The 19,302-nt window shown below is 43.4% G+C and overlaps 1 protein-coding gene across 1 annotated transcript in view; it reads left to right on the top strand.

The window, feature by feature from the left end:
- fbn1 (fibrillin 1) overlaps window positions 1–19,302 on the top strand; it is a 191,314-nt gene that overhangs the window by 150,957 nt on the left and 21,055 nt on the right. The window contains 9 exon segments of the mRNA XM_046345486.1: window positions 3,263–3,415; window positions 3,608–3,670; window positions 3,992–4,117; window positions 4,417–4,536; window positions 5,289–5,411; window positions 16,201–16,332; window positions 16,858–16,983; window positions 17,069–17,275; window positions 18,321–18,446. Of these exon segments, the coding sequence (XP_046201442.1) occupies window positions 3,263–3,415; window positions 3,608–3,670; window positions 3,992–4,117; window positions 4,417–4,536; window positions 5,289–5,411; window positions 16,201–16,332; window positions 16,858–16,983; window positions 17,069–17,275; window positions 18,321–18,446 (1,176 nt within the window).

Here is a 19,302-nt window from a genome sequence, read left to right as displayed (position 1 = left end):
CTCTCTCTCTCTCTCTCTCTCTCTCTCTCTCTCTCGCACGCACTCACGCACGCACGCACGCACGCACGCACACACTCACACACACACACACACACACACACACACACACACACACACACACACACACACACACACACACACACACACACACACACACACACACACACACACACACACACACACACACACACACACACATCTGTGAGCAGGGCAGGGGGATCAGGGCACATAAATATCTCTGTTTCAGAAAAGCTGACAAATCAGTTTCATGGAGAAATGTAACGAGACACTCCTTGACATGTCTGTCATACTGCCAGGTGTGTGTGTGCTTGATCTATGGGGTTCAGATAGCTTTCTTGTGTAGAGCTTGTGGCCAGTACTGGGGATGGCAGGTAGCCTAGTGGTTAAGAGTGTTGGGCCAGTAACCAAAAGGTTGTTGGTTTAAATCCCGTACCGACTAGGAGAAAAATCTGCCAATGTGCCCTTGCGCAAGGCACTTAACCCCAGTTGCTCCTATAAGTAGCTCTGGATAAGAGCATCTGCTAAATGACTACAATGTAAACTAACAGTACAGAGCAGGGAGAGGCACCATCATGTGTTTCTAGTTACAGACAGAGGCCCAACAGACTGATCTATACAACCAGAGAGACTGGCAGCTGCTTGGCCCTGTCTACCACTGGGCACCGAATAACATCTCTCTATTTTCTCTCCTGCCACTCTCTTTCTTTCTCTCTCTCCTCCCACTCTTTATCTCTCTTTCTCTCTCTCCTCCCACTCTTTATCTCTCTTTCTCTCTCTCCTCCCACTCTTTATCTCTCTTTCTCTCTCTCCTCCCACTCTTTATCTCTCTTTCTTTCTCTCTCTCCTCCCACTCTTTATCTCTCTTTCTCTCTCTCCTCCCACTCTTTATCTCTCTTTCTCTCTCTCCTCCCACTCTTTATCTCTCTTTCTCTCTCTCCTCCCACTCTTTATCTCTCTTTCTCTCTCTCCTCCCACTCTTTATCTCTCTTTCTCTCTCTCCTCCCACTCTTTATCTCTCTTTCTCTCTCTCCTCCCACTCTTTATCTCTCTTTCTTTCTCTTTCTCCTCCCACTCTTTATCTCTCTTTCTTTCTCTCTCTCCTCCCACTCTTTATCTCTCTTTCTTTCTCTTTCTCCTCCCACTCTTTATCTCTCTTTCTCTCTCTCCTCCCACTCTTTATCTCTCTTTCTTTCTCTTTCTCCTCCCACTCTTTATCTCTCTTTCTCTCTCTCCTCCCACTCTTTATCTCTCTTTCTCTCTCTCCTCCCACTCTTTATCTCTCTTTCTCTCTCTCCTCCCACTCTTTATCTCTCTTTCTCTCTCTCCTCCCACTCTTTATCTCTCTTTCTCTCTCTCCTCCCACTCTTTATCTCTCTTTCTCTCTCTCCTCCCACTCTTTATCTCTCTTTCTCTCTCTCCTCCCACTCTTTATCTCTCTTTCTCTCTCTCCTCCCACTCTTTATCTCTTTCTTTCTCTTTCTCCTCCCACTCTTTATCTCTCTTTCTTTCTCTCTCTCCTCCCACTCTTTATCTCTCTTTCTTTCTCTTTCTCCTCCCACTCTTTATCTCTCTTTCTCTCTCTCCTCCCACTCTTTATCTCTCTTTCTTTCTCTTTCTCCTCCCACTCTTTATCTCTCTTTCTTTCTCTTTCTCCTCCCACTCTTTATCTCTCTTTCTCTCTCTCCTCCCACTCTTTATCTCTCTTTCTCTCTCTCCTCCCACTCTTTATCTCTCTTTTCTCTCTCTCCTCCCACTCTTTATCTCTCTTTCTCTCTCTCCTCCCACTCTTTATCTCTCTTTCTCTCTCTCCTCCCCTCTTTATCTCTCTTTCTTTCTCTCTCTCCTCCCACTCTTTATCTCTCTTTCTTTCTCTTTCTCCTCCCACTCTTTATCTCTCTTTCTTTCTCTTTCTCCTCCCACTCTTTATCTCTCTTTCTCTCTCTCCTCCCACTCTTTATCTCTCTTTCTCTCTCTCCTCCCACTCTTTCTCTCTTTCTCTCTCTCCTCCCACTCTTTATCTCTCTTTTCTCTCTCTCCTCCCACTCTTTATCTCTCTTTCTCTCTCTCCTCCCACTCTTTATCTCTCTTTCTCTCTCTCCTCCCACTCTTTATCTCTCTTTCTCTCTCTCCTCCCACTCTTTATCTCTCTTTCTCTCTCTCCTCCCACTCTTTATCTCTCTTTCTCTCTCTCCTCCCACTCTTTATCTCTCTTTCTCTCTCTCCTCCCACTCTTTATCTCTCTTTCTTTCTCTTTCTCCTCCCACTCTTTATCTCTCTTTCTTTCTCTCTCTCCTCCCACTCTTTATCTCTCTTTCTTTCTCTTTCTCCTCCCACTCTTTATCTCTCTTTCTCTCTCTCCTCCCACTCTTTATCTCTCTTTCTTTCTCTTTCTCCTCCCACTCTTTATCTCTCTTTTCTCTCTCTCCCACTCTTTATCTCTCTTTCTCTCTCTCCTCCCACTCTTTATCTCTCTTTCTCTCTCCTCCCACTCTTTATCTCTCTTTCTCTCTCTCCTCCCTCTTTATCTCTCTTTCTCTCTCTCCTCCCACTCTTTATCTCTCTTTCTCTCTCTCCTCCCACTCTTTATCTCTCTTTCTCTCTCTCCTCCCACTCTTTATCTCTCTTTCTCTCTCTCCTCCCACTCTTTATCTCTCTTTCTTTCTCTTTCTCCTCCCACTCTTTATCTCTCTTTCTTTCTCTCTCTCCTCCCACTCTTTATCTCTCTTTCTTTCTCTTTCTCCTCCCACTCTTTATCTCTCTTTCTCTCTCTCCTCCCACTCTTTATCTCTCTTTCTTTCTCCTTCTCCTCCCACTCTTTATCTCTCTTTCTTTCTCTTTCTCCTCCCACTCTTTATCTCTCTTTCTCTCTCTCCTCCCACTCTTTATCTCTCTTTCTCTCTCTCCTCCCACTCTTTATCTCTCTTTCTCTCTCTCCTCCCACTCTTTATCTCTCTTTCTCTCTCTCCTCCCACTCTTTATCTCTCTTTCTCTCTCTCCTCCCACTCTTTATCTCTCTTTCTCTCTCTCCTCCCACTCTTTATCTCTCTTTCTTTCTCTTTCTCCTCCCACTCTTTATCTCTCTTTCTCTCTCTCCTCCCACTCTTTATCTCTCTTTCTCTCTCTCCTCCCACTCTTTCTCTCTCTCCTCCCACTCTTTATCTCTCTTTCTCTCTCTCCTCCCACTCTTTATCTCTCTTTCTCTCTCTCCTCCCACTCTTTATCTCTCTTTCTCCCCCCCTAGATGTCCGTGTGAACTACTGTTATACTAAGTTTGAGAGTGGTCGCTGCCTGGCCCCTAAGCCTCTGAACACCACTAAAGGGGACTGCTGCTGTAGTGCCATGCCTGGCCAGGGCTGGGGAGACCCCTGTGAGATCTGCCCAGGCAAGAATGAGGGTAGGTACACACACTGCTAGGCCCTCAAAAGCCTAAACCACTACATTACTGACTCACTTAATATAAATAAATACATAAATCATTCATTCATTCTACTATCTGTTGGTATTTTCTCCAGGTGACCAGAGCCAGGTGTTTTTATTTAATCTTATTTATTTGTTTATGTTTACATTGTGTGTGTTTGTGTTCCAGAGGCGTTTACATCTCTCTGCCATGCGGTTGGACAGGTGTTTGGCCCTGATGACCAGCCCATAGGTATGTTGACCTTATATGGGCAATACGTCCTGTCATCACTTTATTCAGAGTAGTCCAAGAGTAGTGGAAACTAGCCCTGTGTGTCTTGTAACTAGTGTGCAGCTATGTTGGCCAGGTCTCTTCTGAGAAATAAGACTAAATCTGGTCAAGAGGTGAATGAGATGGTTTGCTGACTGTGTCTGTGTGTGTGTGTGTGTGTGTGTGTGTGTGTGTGTGTGTGTGTGTGTGTGTGTGTGTGTGTGTGTGTGTGTGTGTGTGTGTGTGTGTGTGTGTGCGTGTGCGTGCGCGTGCGCGTGCGTGTGTGTGTGTGTGATATTCCAGACATTGATGAGTGCACCGCCAACCCCAACATCTGCAACAACGGTCAGTGTATCAACACGGACGGGTCGTTCCGATGTGAGTGTCCCTTTGGCTTCCGACTCGACACCTCAGGGATCAACTGTGAAGGTAGGTGTTGACCTTACACACACACACACACACACACACACACACACACACACACACACACACACACACACACACACACACACACACACACACACACACACACACACACACACACACACACACACACACACACACACACACACACACACACACACACACGCACACGCACACGCACACACGCACACACACGCACACACACGCACACACACACACAAACACACACACACACAAACACACACACACACACTCTCTACCAGTAATGGAGTAATTGTGAAACATATGGTATTTGTGTTTCGTAGATACTAATGAGTGTGATCTGGGGAACCCGTGTGGAAATGGAACGTGCACTAACGTGATTGGAGCGTTTGAGTGTGCATGTGACGAAGGCTTCGAACCCGGACCCATGATGTCTTGTGAAGGTATGCTCACTCTGACACACTTTCTAGCATACTAGGAAGAACCCTATGTAGCATACTAGGAATAAACCTATGTAGCATACTAGGAAGAACCCTATGTAGCATACTAGGAAGAACCCTATGTAGCATACTAGGAAGAACCCTATGTAGCATACTAGGAAGAACCCTATGTAGCATACTAGAAAAAACCCTATGTAGCATACTAGGAATAAACCTATGTAGCATACTAGGAAGAACCCTTTGTAGCATACTAGGAAGAACCCTATGTAGCAGACTAGGAATAAACCTATGTAGCATACTAGGAATAAACCTATGTAGCATACTAGGAAGAACCCTATGTAGCATACTAGGAAGAACCCTATGTAGCATACTAGGAAAAACCCTATGTAGCATACTAGGAATAAACCTATGTAGCATACTAGGAAGAACCCTTTGTAGCATACTAGGAAGAACCCTATGTAGCAGACTAGGAATAAACCTATGTAGCATACTAGGAATAAACCTATGTAGCATACTAGGAAGAACCCTTTGTAGCATACTAGGAAGAACCCTATGTAGCAGACTAGGAAGAACCCTATGTAGCATACTAGCACACTATAATATACATTTCGGTTCCTTCCCCACAACCTGACCTTTCTCTTATCTTCTCTCTCACCCCCTCCTCTCTCTCTCCCTCGCTCTTTCACTCCCCCCCCCCCCTCACCCCCTCCCTCTCTCTCCCTCCCTCTTTCACTCTCCACCCCCCTTGTCTCCAGATGTGAATGAGTGTTCCCAGAATCTTTTGCTGTGTGCGTTCCGCTGCGTGAACGTGATTGGTTCCTACGAGTGTAAATGTCCAACAGGCTACGTGCTGCGAGAGGACAAGAGGATGTGCAGAGGTAAAGCTAACGCAGGGACTGGAATCTGCTATAGATATCTACTATAGGCCGTAGGGACTGGAATCTGCTATAGATATCTACTATAGGCCGTAGGGACTGGAATCTGCTATAGATATCTACTATAGGCCGTAGGGACTGGAATCTGCTATAGATATCTACTATAGGCCGTAGGGACTGGAATCTGCTATAGATATCTACTATAGGCCTGTAGGGACTGGAATCTGCTATAGATATCTACTATAGGCCAGTAGGGACTGGAATCTGCTATAGATATCTACTATAGGCCTGTAGAGACTGGAATCTGCTATAGATATCTACTATAGGCCTGTAGAGACTGGAATCTGCTATAGATATCTACTATAGGCCGTAGGGACTGGAATCTACTATAGATATCTACTATAGGCCTGTAGAGACTGGAATCTGCTATAGATATCTACTATAGGCCGTAGGGACTGGAATCTGCTATAGATATCTACTATAGGCCAGTAGGGACTGGAATCTGCTATAGATATCTACTATAGGCCTGTAGGGACTGGAATCTGCTATAGATATCTACTATAGGACTGTAGAGACTGGAATCTACTATAGATATCTACTATAGGCCGTAGGGACTGGAATCTGCTATAGATATCTACTATAGGCCTGTAGGGACTGGAATCTGCTATAGATATCTACTATAGGCCAGTAGGGACTGGAATCTGCTATAGATATCTACTATAGGCCAGTAGAGACTGGAATCTGCTATAGATATCTACTATAGGCCTGTAGGGACTGGAATCTGCTATAGATATCTACTATAGGCCTGTAGGGACTGGAATCTACTATAGATATCTACTATAGGCCAGTAGGGACTGGAATCTACTATAGATATCTACTATAGGCCTGTAGGGACTGGAATCTACTATAGATATCTACTATAGGCCGTAGGGACTGGAATCTGCTATAGATATCTACTATAGGCCAGTAGGGACTGGAATCTACTATAGATATCTACTATAGGCCTGTAGGGACTGGAATCTGCTATAGATATCTACTATAGGCCAGTAGGGACTGGAATCTGCTATAGATATCTACTATAGGCCGTAGGGACTGGAATCTGCTATAGATATCTACTATAGGCCGTAGGGACTGGAATCTGCTATAGATATCTACTATAGGCCGTAGGGACTGGAATCTGCTATAGATATCTACTATAGGCCAGTAGAGACTGGAATCTACTATAGATATCTACTATAGGCCTGTAGGGACTGGAATCTGCTATAGATATCTACTATAGGCCAGTAGAGACTGGAATCTACTATAGATATCTACTATAGGCCTGTAGGGACTGGAATCTGCTATAGATATCTACTATAGGCCAGTAGGGACTGGAATCTGCTATAGATATCTACTATAGGCCTGTAGGGACTGGAATCTGCTATAGATATCTACTATAGGCCAGTAGGGACTGGAATCTGCTATAGATATCTACTATAGGCCTGTAGGGACTGGAATCTGCTATAGATATCTACTATAGGCCGTAGGGACTGGAATCTACTATAGATATCTACTATAGGCCGTAGGGACTGGAATCTACTATAGATATCTACTATAGGCCGTAGGGACTGGAATCTGCTATAGATATCTACTATAGGCCGTAGGGACTGGAATCTGCTATAGATATCTACTATAGGCCGTAGGGACTGGAATCTGCTATAGATATCTACTATAGGCCGTAGGGACTGGAATCTGCTATAGATATCTACTATAGGCCTGTAGGGACTGGAATCTGCTATAGATATCTACTATAGGCCAGTAGGGACTGGAATCTGCTATAGATATCTACTATAGGCCTGTAGAGACTGGAATCTGCTATAGATATCTACTATAGGCCTGTAGAGACTGGAATCTGCTATAGATATCTACTATAGGCCAGTAGGGACTGGAATCTACTATAGATATCTACTATAGGCCTGTAGAGACTGGAATCTGCTATAGATATCTACTATAGGCCAGTAGGGACTGGAATCTGCTATAGATATCTACTATAGGCCAGTAGGGACTGGAATCTGCTATAGATATCTACTATAGGCCTGTAGGGACTGGAATCTGCTATAGATATCTACTATAGGCCTGTAGAGACTGGAATCTACTATAGATATCTACTATAGGCCAGTAGGGACTGGAATCTGCTATAGATATCTACTATAGGCCTGTAGGGACTGGAATCTGCTATAGATATCTACTATAGGCCAGTAGGGACTGGAATCTGCTATAGATATCTACTATAGGCCAGTAGAGACTGGAATCTGCTATAGATATCTACTATAGGCCTGTAGGGACTGGAATCTGCTATAGATATCTACTATAGGCCTGTAGGGACTGGAATCTACTATAGATATCTACTATAGGCCAGTAGGGACTGGAATCTACTATAGATATCTACTATAGGCCTGTAGGGACTGGAATCTACTATAGATATCTACTATAGGCCTGTAGGGACTGGAATCTGCTATAGATATCTACTATAGGCCAGTAGGGACTGGAATCTACTATAGATATCTACTATAGGCCTGTAGGGACTGGACTGCTATAGAATCTGCTATAGATATCTACTATAGGCCAGTAGGGACTGGAATCTGCTATAGATATCTACTATAGGCCAGTAGGGACTGAATCTGCTATAGATATCTACTATAGGCCAGTAGGGACTGGAATCTGCTATAGATATCTACTATAGGCCTGTAGGGACTGGAATCTGCTATAGATATCTACTATAGGCCTGTAGGGACTGGAATCTACTATAGATATCTACTATAGGCCAGTAGGGACTGGAATCTGCTATAGATATCTACTATAGGCCTAGTAGGGACTGGAATCTGCTATAGATATCTACTATAGGCCTGTAGGGACTGGAATCTGCTATAGATATCTACTATAGGCCAGTAGGGACTGGAATCTGCTATAGATATCTACTATAGGCCAGTAGGGACTGGAATCTGCTATAGATATCTACTATAGGCCAGTAGGGACTGGAATCTGCTATAGATATCTACTATAGGCCAGTAGGGACTGGAATCTGCTATAGATATCTACTATAGGCCAGTAGGGACTGGAATCTGCTATAGATATCTACTATAGGCCGTAGGGACTGGAATCTGCTATAGATATCTACTATAGGCCAGTAGAGACTGGAATCTACTATAGATATCTACTATAGGCCAGTAGAGACTGGAATCTGCTATAGATATCTACTATAGGCCAGTAGAGACTGGAATCTACTATAGATATCTACTATAGGCCTGTAGAGACTGGAATCTGCTATAGATATCTACTATAGGCCAGTAGGGACTATAGAATCTGACTATAGATATCTACTATAGGCCTGTAGGGACTGGAATCTGCTATAGATATCTACTATAGGCCAGTAGGGACTGGAATCTGCTATAGATATCTACTATAGGCCTGTAGGGACTGGAATCTGCTATAGATATCTACTATAGGCCGTAGGGACTGGAATCTGCTATAGATATCTACTATAGGCCTATAGTAGGGACTGGAATCTACTATAGATATCTACTATAGGCCAGTAGGACTGGAATCTGCTATAGATATCTACTATAGGCCAGTAGGACTGGAATCTGCTATAGATATCTACTATAGGCCAGTAGGGACTGGAATCTGCTATAGATATCTACTATAGGCCAGTAGGGACTGGAATCTGCTATAGATATCTACTATAGGCCTGTAGGGACTGGAATCTGCTATAGATATCTACTATAGGCCAGTAGGGACTGGAATCTGCTATAGATATCTACTATAGGCCTGTAGAGACTGGAATCTACTATAGATATCTACTATAGGCCTGTAGAGACTGGAATCTGCTATAGATATCTACTATAGGCCAGTAGGGACTGGAATCTGCTATAGATATCTACTATAGGCCTGTAGAGACTGGAATCTGCTATAGATATCTACTATAGGCCAGTAGGGACTGGAATCTGCTATAGATATCTACTATAGGCCAGTAGGGACTGGAATCTGCTATAGATATCTACTATAGGCCTGTAGGGACTGGAATCTGCTATAGATATCTACTATAGGCCTGTAGAGACTGGAATCTACTATAGATATCTACTATAGGCCAGTAGGGACTGGAATCTGCTATAGATATCTACTATAGGCCTGTAGGGACTGGAATCTGCTATAGATATCTACTATAGGCCAGTAGGGACTGGAATCTGCTATAGATATCTACTATAGGCCTGTAGAGACTGGAATCTGCTATAGATATCTACTATAGGCCAGTAGGGACTGGAATCTGCTATAGATATCTACTATAGGCCTGTAGGGACTGGAATCTACTATAGATATCTACTATAGGCCAGTAGGGACTGGAATCTACTATAGATATCTACTATAGGCCTGTAGGGACTGGAATCTACTATAGATATCTACTATAGGCCAGTAGGGACTGGAATCTGCTATAGATATCTACTATAGGCCAGTAGGGACTGGAATCTACTATAGATATCTACTATAGGCCTGTAGGGACTGGAATCTGCTATAGATATCTACTATAGGCCAGTAGGGACTGGAATCTGCTATAGATATCTACTATAGGCCAGTAGGGACTGGAATCTGCTATAGATATCTACTATAGGCCGTAGGGACTGGAATCTGCTATAGATATCTACTATAGGCCGTAGGGACTGGAATCTGCTATAGATATCTACTATAGGCCTATAGTAGAGACTGGAATCTGCTATAGATATCTACTATAGGCCAGTAGGGACTGGAATCTGCTATAGATATCTACTATAGGCCGTAGGGACTGGAATCTGCTATAGATATCTACTATAGGCCTGTAGGGACTGGAATCTGCTATAGATATCTACTATAGGCCTGTAGGGACTGGAATCTGCTATAGATATCTACTATAGGCCGTAGGGACTGGAATCTGCTATAGACATCTACTATAGGCCGTAGGGACTGGAATCTGCTATAGATATCTACTATAGGCCTGTAGGGACTGGAATCTGCTATAGATATCTACTATAGGCCAGTAGAGACTGGAATCTGCTATAGATATCTACTATAGGCCGTAGGGACTGGAATCTGCTATAGATATCTACTATAGGCCTGTAGGGACTGGAATCTGCTATAGATATCTACTATAGGCCGTAGGGACTGGAATCTGCTATAGATATCTACTATAGGCCGTAGGGACTGGAATCTGCTATAGATATCTACTATCGGCCTGTAGGGACTGGAATCTGCTATAGATATCTACTATAGGCCTGTAGGGACTGGAATCTGCTATAGATATCTACTATAGTAGGGACTGGAATCTGCTATAGATATCTACTATAGGCCAGTAGGGACTGGAATCTGCTATAGATATCTACTATAGGCCAGTAGGGACTGGAATCTGCTATAGATATCTACTATAGGCCTGTAGGGACTGGAATCTGCTATAGATATCTACTATAGGCCTGTAGGGACTGGAATCTATAGATATCTACTATAGGCCAGTAGGGACTGGAATCTGCTATAGATATCTACTATAGGCCTGTAGGGACTGGAATCTGCTATAGATATCTACTATAGGCCAGTAGGGACTGGAATCTGCTATAGATATCTACTATAGGCCAGTAGGGACTGGAATCTGCTATAGATATCTACTATAGGCCAGTAGGGACTGGAATCTGCTATAGATATCTACTATAGGCCGTAGGGACTGGAATCTGCTATAGATATCTACTATAGGCCAGTAGAGACTGGAATCTGCTATAGATATCTACTATATCTGTAGGGACTGGAATCTGCTATAGATATCTACTAGGCCTGTAGGGACTGGAATCTGCTATAGATAGGGATCTACTATAGGCCTGTAGGGACTGGAATCTGCTATAGATATCTACTATAGGCCTGTAGGGACTGGAATCTGCTATAGATATCTACTATAGGCCTGTAGAGACTGCTATAGAATCTGACTATCTGCTATAGATATCTACTATAGGCCAGTAGGGACTGGAATCTGCTATAGATATCTACTATAGGCCAGTAGGGACTGGAATCTGCTATAGATATCTACTATAGGCCAGTAGGGACTGGAATCTGCTATAGATATCTACTATAGGCCAGTAGAGACTGGAATCTACTATAGATATCTACTATAGGCCAGTAGAGACTGGAATCTGCTATAGATATCTACTATAGGCCTGTAGGGATCTGCTATAGATATCTACTATAGGCCTGTAGGGAATGGAATCTGCTATAGATATCTACTATAGGCCTGTAGGGACTGGAATCTGCTATAGATATCTACTATAGGCCTGTAGGGACTGGAATCTAGATATCTACTATAGGCCTGTAGACTGGAATCTACTATAGATATCTACTATAGGCCTGTAGAGACTGGAATCTGCTATAGATATCTACTATAGGCCAGTAGGGACTGGAATCTGCTATAGATATCTACTATAGGCCAGTAGGGACTGGAATCTGCTATAGATATCTACTATAGGCCAGTAGGGACTGGAATCTGCTATAGATATCTACTATATGCCAGTAGGGACTGGAATCTGCTATAGATATCTACTATCGGCCTGTAGAGACTGGAATCTGCTATAGATATCTACTATAGGCCTGTAGGGACTGGAATCTGCTATAGATATCTACTATCGGCCTGTAGGGACTGGAATCTGCTATAGATATCTACTATAGGCCTGTAGGGACTGGAATCTACTATAGATATCTACTATAGGCCTGTAGGGACTGGAATCTGCTATAGATATCTACTATAGGCCTGTAGAGACTGGAATCTGCTATAGATATCTACTATAGGCCAGTAGGGACTGGAATCTACTATAGATATCTGTAGGGACTGGAATCTAGGCCAGTAGGGACTGGAATCTGCTATAGATATCTACTATAGGCCAGTAGAGACTGGAATCTGCTATAGATATCTACTATAGGCCAGTAGAGACTGGAATCTGCTATAGATATCTACTATAGGCCTGTAGAGGGACTGGAATCTGCTATAGATATCTACTATAGGCCTGTAGGGACTGGAATCTGCTATAGATATCTACTATAGGCCTGTAGGGACTGGAATCTGCTATAGATATCTACTATAGGCCTGTAGGGACTGGAATCTGCTATAGATATCTACTATAGGCCTGTAGGGACTGGAATCTGCTATAGATATCTACTAGGGACTGGAAGCTATAGATATCCTGTAGAGACTGGAATCTACTATAGATATCTACTATAGGCCAGTAGGGACTGGAATCTGCTATAGATATCTACTATAGGCCAGTAGGGACTGGAATCTGCTATAGATATCTACTATAGGCCAGTAGGGACTGGAATCTGCTATAGATATCTACTATAGGCCAGTAGGGACTGGAATCTGCTATAGATATCTACTATAGGCCTGTAGAGACTGGAATCTGCTATAGATATCTACTATAGGCCTGTAGGGACTGGAATCTACTATAGATATCTATTATAGGCCAGTAGGGACTGGAATCTGCTATAGATATCTACTATAGGCCTGTAGGGACTGGAGTCTGCTATAGACCAATAGGGACTGGATTTAAGCAATAAGGCCTAAGGGGTGTAGTATAGTGCCAATGTACCACGGCTAAGGGCTGTTCTTAAGCACAATGCACAGAGTGCCTATTGATATTATAAACTGTTTACCAATGTAATTAGAGCAGTATTGTTATTGTCACGTTCGTCATAACAAGGAGACCAATGCGCAGCGTGATAAGAATACATACTTCTTATAATGAAGAATAAACTCTGAACAATCTATACAAAACAACACAGACGCTATGATACACGCGTACTGACAGGCAACTACACATAGACAATAACCCACAAAACCAAAATGGAAAATGGCAACCAAAATAGGATCCCCAATCAGAGACAATGATAAACAGCTGTCTCTGATTGGGAACCAATTCAGGCCACCATAGACCTACATATACCTAGACATACTAAAACCCCATAGATATACAAAAAACCCTAGACAGGGAAAACCTAGACAATACAGAAACTAAACCAACCACCCTTGTCACACCCTGACCTAACCAAAATAATAAAGAAAACAAAGATAACTAAGGTCAGGGCGTGACAGTTATACCCATGGTATACGGTCTGATATACCATGGCTGTCAACCAATCAGCATTCAGGGTTCGAATCACCCAGTTTATAATATACTATAGATATCTTACTTTAGGGCCTGTAGGTATCTGCTATATATACTAAATGGACTGTAGAGACTGTAGGTACAGCAGGGACTGGAATCTGCTATAGATACTAAATGGACTGTAGAGACTGTAGGTACAGCAGGGACTGGAATCTGTTATAGATACTAAATGGACTGTAGAGACTGTAGGTACAGCAGGGACTGGAATCTGCTATAGATACTAAATGGACTGTAGAGACTGTAGGTACAGCAGGGACTGGAATCTTCTATAGATACTAAATGGACTGTAGAAACTGTAGGTACAGCAGGGACTGGAATCTGCTATAGATACTAAATGGACTGTAGAGACTGTAGGTACAGCAGGGACTGGAATCTGCTATAGATACTAAATGGACTGTAGAGACTGTAGGTACAGCAGGGACTGGAATCTGCTATAGATACTAAATGGACTGTAGAGACTGTAGGTACAGCAGGGACTGGAATCTGCTATAGATACTAAATGGACTGTAGAGACGGTAGGTACAGCAGGGACTGGAATCTGCTATAGATACTAAATGGACTGTAGAGACTGTAGGTACAGCAGGGACTGGAATCTGCTATAGATACTAAATGGACTGTAGAAACTGTAGGTACAGCAGGGACTGGAATCTGCTATAGATACTAAATGGACTGTAGAGACTGTAGGTACAGCAGGGACTGGAATCTGCTATAGATACTAAATGGACTGTAGAGACTGTAGGTACAGCAGGGACTGGAATCTGCTATAGATACTAAATGGACTGTAGAGACTGTAGGTACAGCAGGGACTGGAATCTGCTATAGATACTAAATGGACTGTAGAGACTGTAGGTACAGCAGGGACTGGAATCTGCTATAGATACTAAATGGACTGTAGAGACTGTAGGTACAGCAGGGACTGGAATCTGCTATAGATACTAAATGGACTGTAGAGACTGTAGGTACAGCAGGGACTGGAATCTGCTATAGATACTAAATGGACTGTAGAGACTGTAGGTACAGCAGGGACTGGAATCTGCTATAGATACTAAATTGACTGTAGAGACTGTAGGTACAGCAGGGACTGGAATCTGCTATAGATACTAAATGGACTGGTGAAACTGTAGGTACAGCAGGGACTGGAATCTGCTATAGATACTAAATGGACTGTAGAGACTGTAGGTACAGCAGGGACTGGAACCTGCTATAGATACTAAATGGACTATAGAAACTGTAGGTACAGCAGGGACTGGAATCTGCTATAGATACTAAATGGACTGTAGAGACTGTAGGTACAGCAGGGACTGGAATCTGCTATAGATACTAAATGGACTGTAGAGACTGTAGGTACAGCAGGGACTGGAATCTGCTATAGATACTAAATGGACTGTAGAGACTGTAGGTACAGCAGGGACTGGAATCTGCTATAGATACTAAATGGACTGTAGAGACTGTAGGTACAGCAGGGACTGGAATCTGCTATAGATACTAAATGGACTGTAGAGACTGTAGGTACAGCAGGGACTGGAATCTGCTATAGATACTAAATGGACTGTAGAGACTGTAGGTACAGCAGGGACTGGAATCTGCTATAGATACTAAATGGACTGTAGAGACTGTAGGTACAGCAGGGACTGGAATCTGCTATAGATACTAAATGGACTGTAGAGACTGTAGGTACAGCAGGGACTGGAATCTGCTATAGATACTAAATGGACTGTAGAGACTGTAGGTACAGCAGGGACTGGAATCTGCTATAGATACTAAATGGACTGTAGAGACTGTAGGTACAGCAGGGACTGGAATCTGCTATAGATACTAAATGGACTGTAGAGACTGTAGGTACAGCAGGGACTGGAATCTGCTATAGATACTAAATGGACTGTAGAGACTGTAGGTACAGCAGGGACTGGAATCTGCTATAGATACTAAATGGACTGTAGAGACTGTAGGTACAGCAGGGACTGGAATCTGCTATAGATACTAAATGGACTGTAGAGACTGTAGGTACAGCAGGGACTATGGGAATGTAGAGAATCATTCAACATTCCATAGTCTGTCGTCAGTACAGTGCAGCTAAACCAGAAATGTCTTTTAGGATTCTGAGGTGACAGTTACTTCTCATCCCCGGTGACGTCACTGTATGAGGCTTCACTATCTACCATCTTACATAAGGCTTGGAGTCTCCACCTCACCCCTGCCTCAACTCTCTGTATCGGAATAAGACTATAAACACTGTGTGGGAGAGAGAGAGCATAACAAGGGTTTTACAAGGGGAGGAGAGGGAACCAGTGTTGAGTCAGAGACAGACAGGAGACAGGAGGAAGATGTCACTGTGTGGACTATAGGCTGGTATTTACATTACTATTATAAACAGACCTTTATATACTCTGGGAGGGCTGGAAACACACATCCTCTGTTACCCAGGAAAGCACTTTGTCACACACATACACACATGCACACGCGCACACACACACAAGCTTCGACACACACTCCTGCACAAATGCACGCATGCTCACACACACACACACACAAGCACACACATTATTGTACACACACTCACGGTGTGTGTTCTCTCCCCTCCCCTGCAGACCAGAATGAGTGTGAGGATGGGCTGGATGACTGTGAGAGCAGAGGGATGCGCTGTAAGAACCTCATCGGGACCTACATGTGTATCTGTAACCCTGGTTACACACGGGCCCCTAACGGAGAGGGCTGCATAGGTAAGACACACACACTAACACATACAATTCTGGTTTTATCACCAGTTCATGGCTGGTCTATGTTACGGGGTTATTCAATTCACATATACACCAAACTTACCAAGACACCAAAGAGGAGTATGATCCCATACAATGTACACACACACAATATTCCTATCATCTACTTGTAGTAGCAAACAATACATGTGCTAATGGATCTGTAGTTCATGTAGGGTTCCGTTGAGGTTAGAACCATCACACTTCATGGGGATTTGTCCATCTGGTGAACTACTGCAATAAACTGACATTCATGTCACAATATCTGATATAGTTTTATGCAGACTACCCTGCAGATCTGTTCTGGATTTAATCACTACATCTCCACCGTGTGTGTGTGTGTGTGTGTGTGTGTGTGTGTGTGTGTGTGTGTGTGTGTGTGTGTGTGTGTGTGTGTGTGTGTGTGTGTGTGTGTGTGTGTGTGTGTGTGTGTGTGTGTGTGTGTGTGTGTGTGTGTGTGTGTGTGTGTGTGTGTGTGTGTGTGTGTAGATCTGAACGAATGCTCTGCTAAGCCAGGTATCTGCGAGAACGGTCGTTGTGAGAACACGGTTGGAAGCTATCGCTGCAGGTGTGACCAAGGCTTCAGCGCCAACCCTACACAGACTGAATGTATAGGTAAATACACCCCTTTCCCTACATCTCTCTCACTCACACTCTCACTCTATCTCTCACTCACTCTCTCCCTCTCCCTCTCATCTAGATAACCGCCAGGGACTGTGTTTCACGGAGGTGTTGACTACACTGTGCCAGATGCAGTCCAGTAGCAGGAACAGTGTGACTAAGTCTGAGTGTTGCTGTGACGGAGGACGAGGCTGGGGCTCTAACTGTGAGCTGTGTCCTCTACCTGGGACCACACACTACAAGAAGATGTGTCCACTGGGGCCCGGATACACCACAGACGGCAAAGGTAGAAATACTCACTCATATCTATACACAACCCTGCACCATGGATGGTACACAATCACTAGTCCACTGAGCTAAAGCCGAGGCAATAGCTCTGTGACATCACATTGTCTTCAGGTCTCACCAAACTACCTCCACTTTATGGGTGGTTGGGATCTACCTGAGGACTACTCAGGCAAATGCAGATGAGTGTGTGTTTATTATGATAATGTTGTAGTTGACAGGACTCTCTCTCCCTCAGACATTGATAAGTGTGTGTTTATTATGATAATGTTGTAGTTGACAGGACTCTCTCTCCCTCAGACATGGATAAGTGTGTGTTTATTATGATAATGTTGTAGTTGACAGGACTCTCTCTCTCCCTCAGACATTGATAAGTGTGTGTTTATTATGATAATGTTGTAGTTGACAGGACTCTCTCTCCCTCAGACATTGATGAGTGTGTGTTTATTATGATAATGTTGTAGTTGACAGGACTCTCTCTCCCTCAGACATGGATAAGTGTGTGTTTATTATGATAATGTTGTAGTTGACAGGACTCTCTCTCTCCCTCAGACATTGATAAGTGTGTGTTTATTATGATAATGTTGTAGTTGACAGGACTCTCTCCCTCAGACATTGATAAGTGTGTGTTTATTATGATAATGTTGTAGTTGACAGGACTCTCTCTCCCTCAGACATTGATAAGTGTGTGTTTATTATGATAATGTTGTAGTTGACAGGACTCTCTCTCTCCCTCAGACATTGATAAGTGTGTGTTTATTATGATAATGTTGTAGTTGACAGGACTCTCTCCCTCAGACATTGATAAGTGTGTGTTTATTATGATAATGTTGTAGTTGACAGGACTCTCTCTCCCTCAGACATTGATGAGTGTGTGTTTATTATGATAATGTTGTAGTTGACAGGACTCTCTCTCCCTCAGACATTGATAAGTGTGTGTTTATTATGATAATGTTGTAGTTGACAGGACTCTCTCTCCCTCAGACATTGATAAGTGTGTGTTTATTATGATAATGTTGTAGTTGACAGGACTCTCTCTCCCTCAGACATAGATGAGTGTCGTGTGATGGGGAACCTGTGTGTGAACGGACAGTGTGTCAACAGCCTGGGCTCCTACAGTTGTGTGTGTAAAACTGGGTACACCACAGATATCACTGGCACCCTGTGTGTGGGTAAGACTACGACACTAACACTGTCTAAGGTCCAGCCCCAAATCACACTCTATTTCCTACTTAGTGCACTACCTTTGACCAGGCTTTCTCCTCCCTCTCTCCTGTGTAGATATGGATGAGTGTAACTTCTCTCTCTCCTGTGTAGATGTGGATGAGTGTAACTTGTCTCTCTCCCGTGTAGATATGGATGAGTGTAACTTGTCTCTCTCCTGTGTAGATATGGATGATTGTAACTTGTCTCTTTCCTGTGTAGATATGATGAGTGTAACTTGTCTCTCTCCTGTGTAGATATGAATGATTGTAACTTGTCTCTTTTCTGTGTAGATATGGATGAGTGTAACTTCTCTCTCTCCTGTGTAGATGTGGATGAGTGTAACTTGTCTCTCTCCTGTGTAGATGTGGATGAGTGTAACTTCTCTCTCTCCTGTGTAGATGTGGATGAGTGTAACTTCTCTCTCCTGTGTAGATGTGGATGAGTGTAACTTCTCTCTCCTGTGTAGATATGGATGAGTGTAACTTCTCTCTCCTCTCTAGATGTGGATGAGTGTAACTTCTCTCTCCTCTAGATGTGGATGAGTGTAGCTTCTCTCACTCCTGTGTAGATATGGATGAGTGTAACTTCTCTCTCCTGTGTAGATGTGGATGAGTGTAACTTCTCTCTCCTGTGTAGATATGGATGAGGGTAGCTTCTCTCTCTCCTCTCTAGATGTGGATGAGTGTAACTTCTCTCTCCTCTAGATGTGGATGAGTGTAACTTCTCTCTCGCTTGTGTAGATGTGGATGAATGTGACTTCTCTCTCTCCTGTGTAGATATGGATGAGTGTAACTTGTCTCTCTCCTGTGTAGATGTGGATGA

The sequence above is a fragment of the Oncorhynchus gorbuscha genome, linkage group LG04 (assembly GCF_021184085.1).
Source record: "Oncorhynchus gorbuscha isolate QuinsamMale2020 ecotype Even-year linkage group LG04, OgorEven_v1.0, whole genome shotgun sequence".
Taxonomy (NCBI): Eukaryota; Metazoa; Chordata; class Actinopteri; order Salmoniformes; family Salmonidae; genus Oncorhynchus; species Oncorhynchus gorbuscha.
Note: the sequence above shows the minus strand (reverse complement) of the source record. Positions and strands in the feature narration are given on the sequence as shown.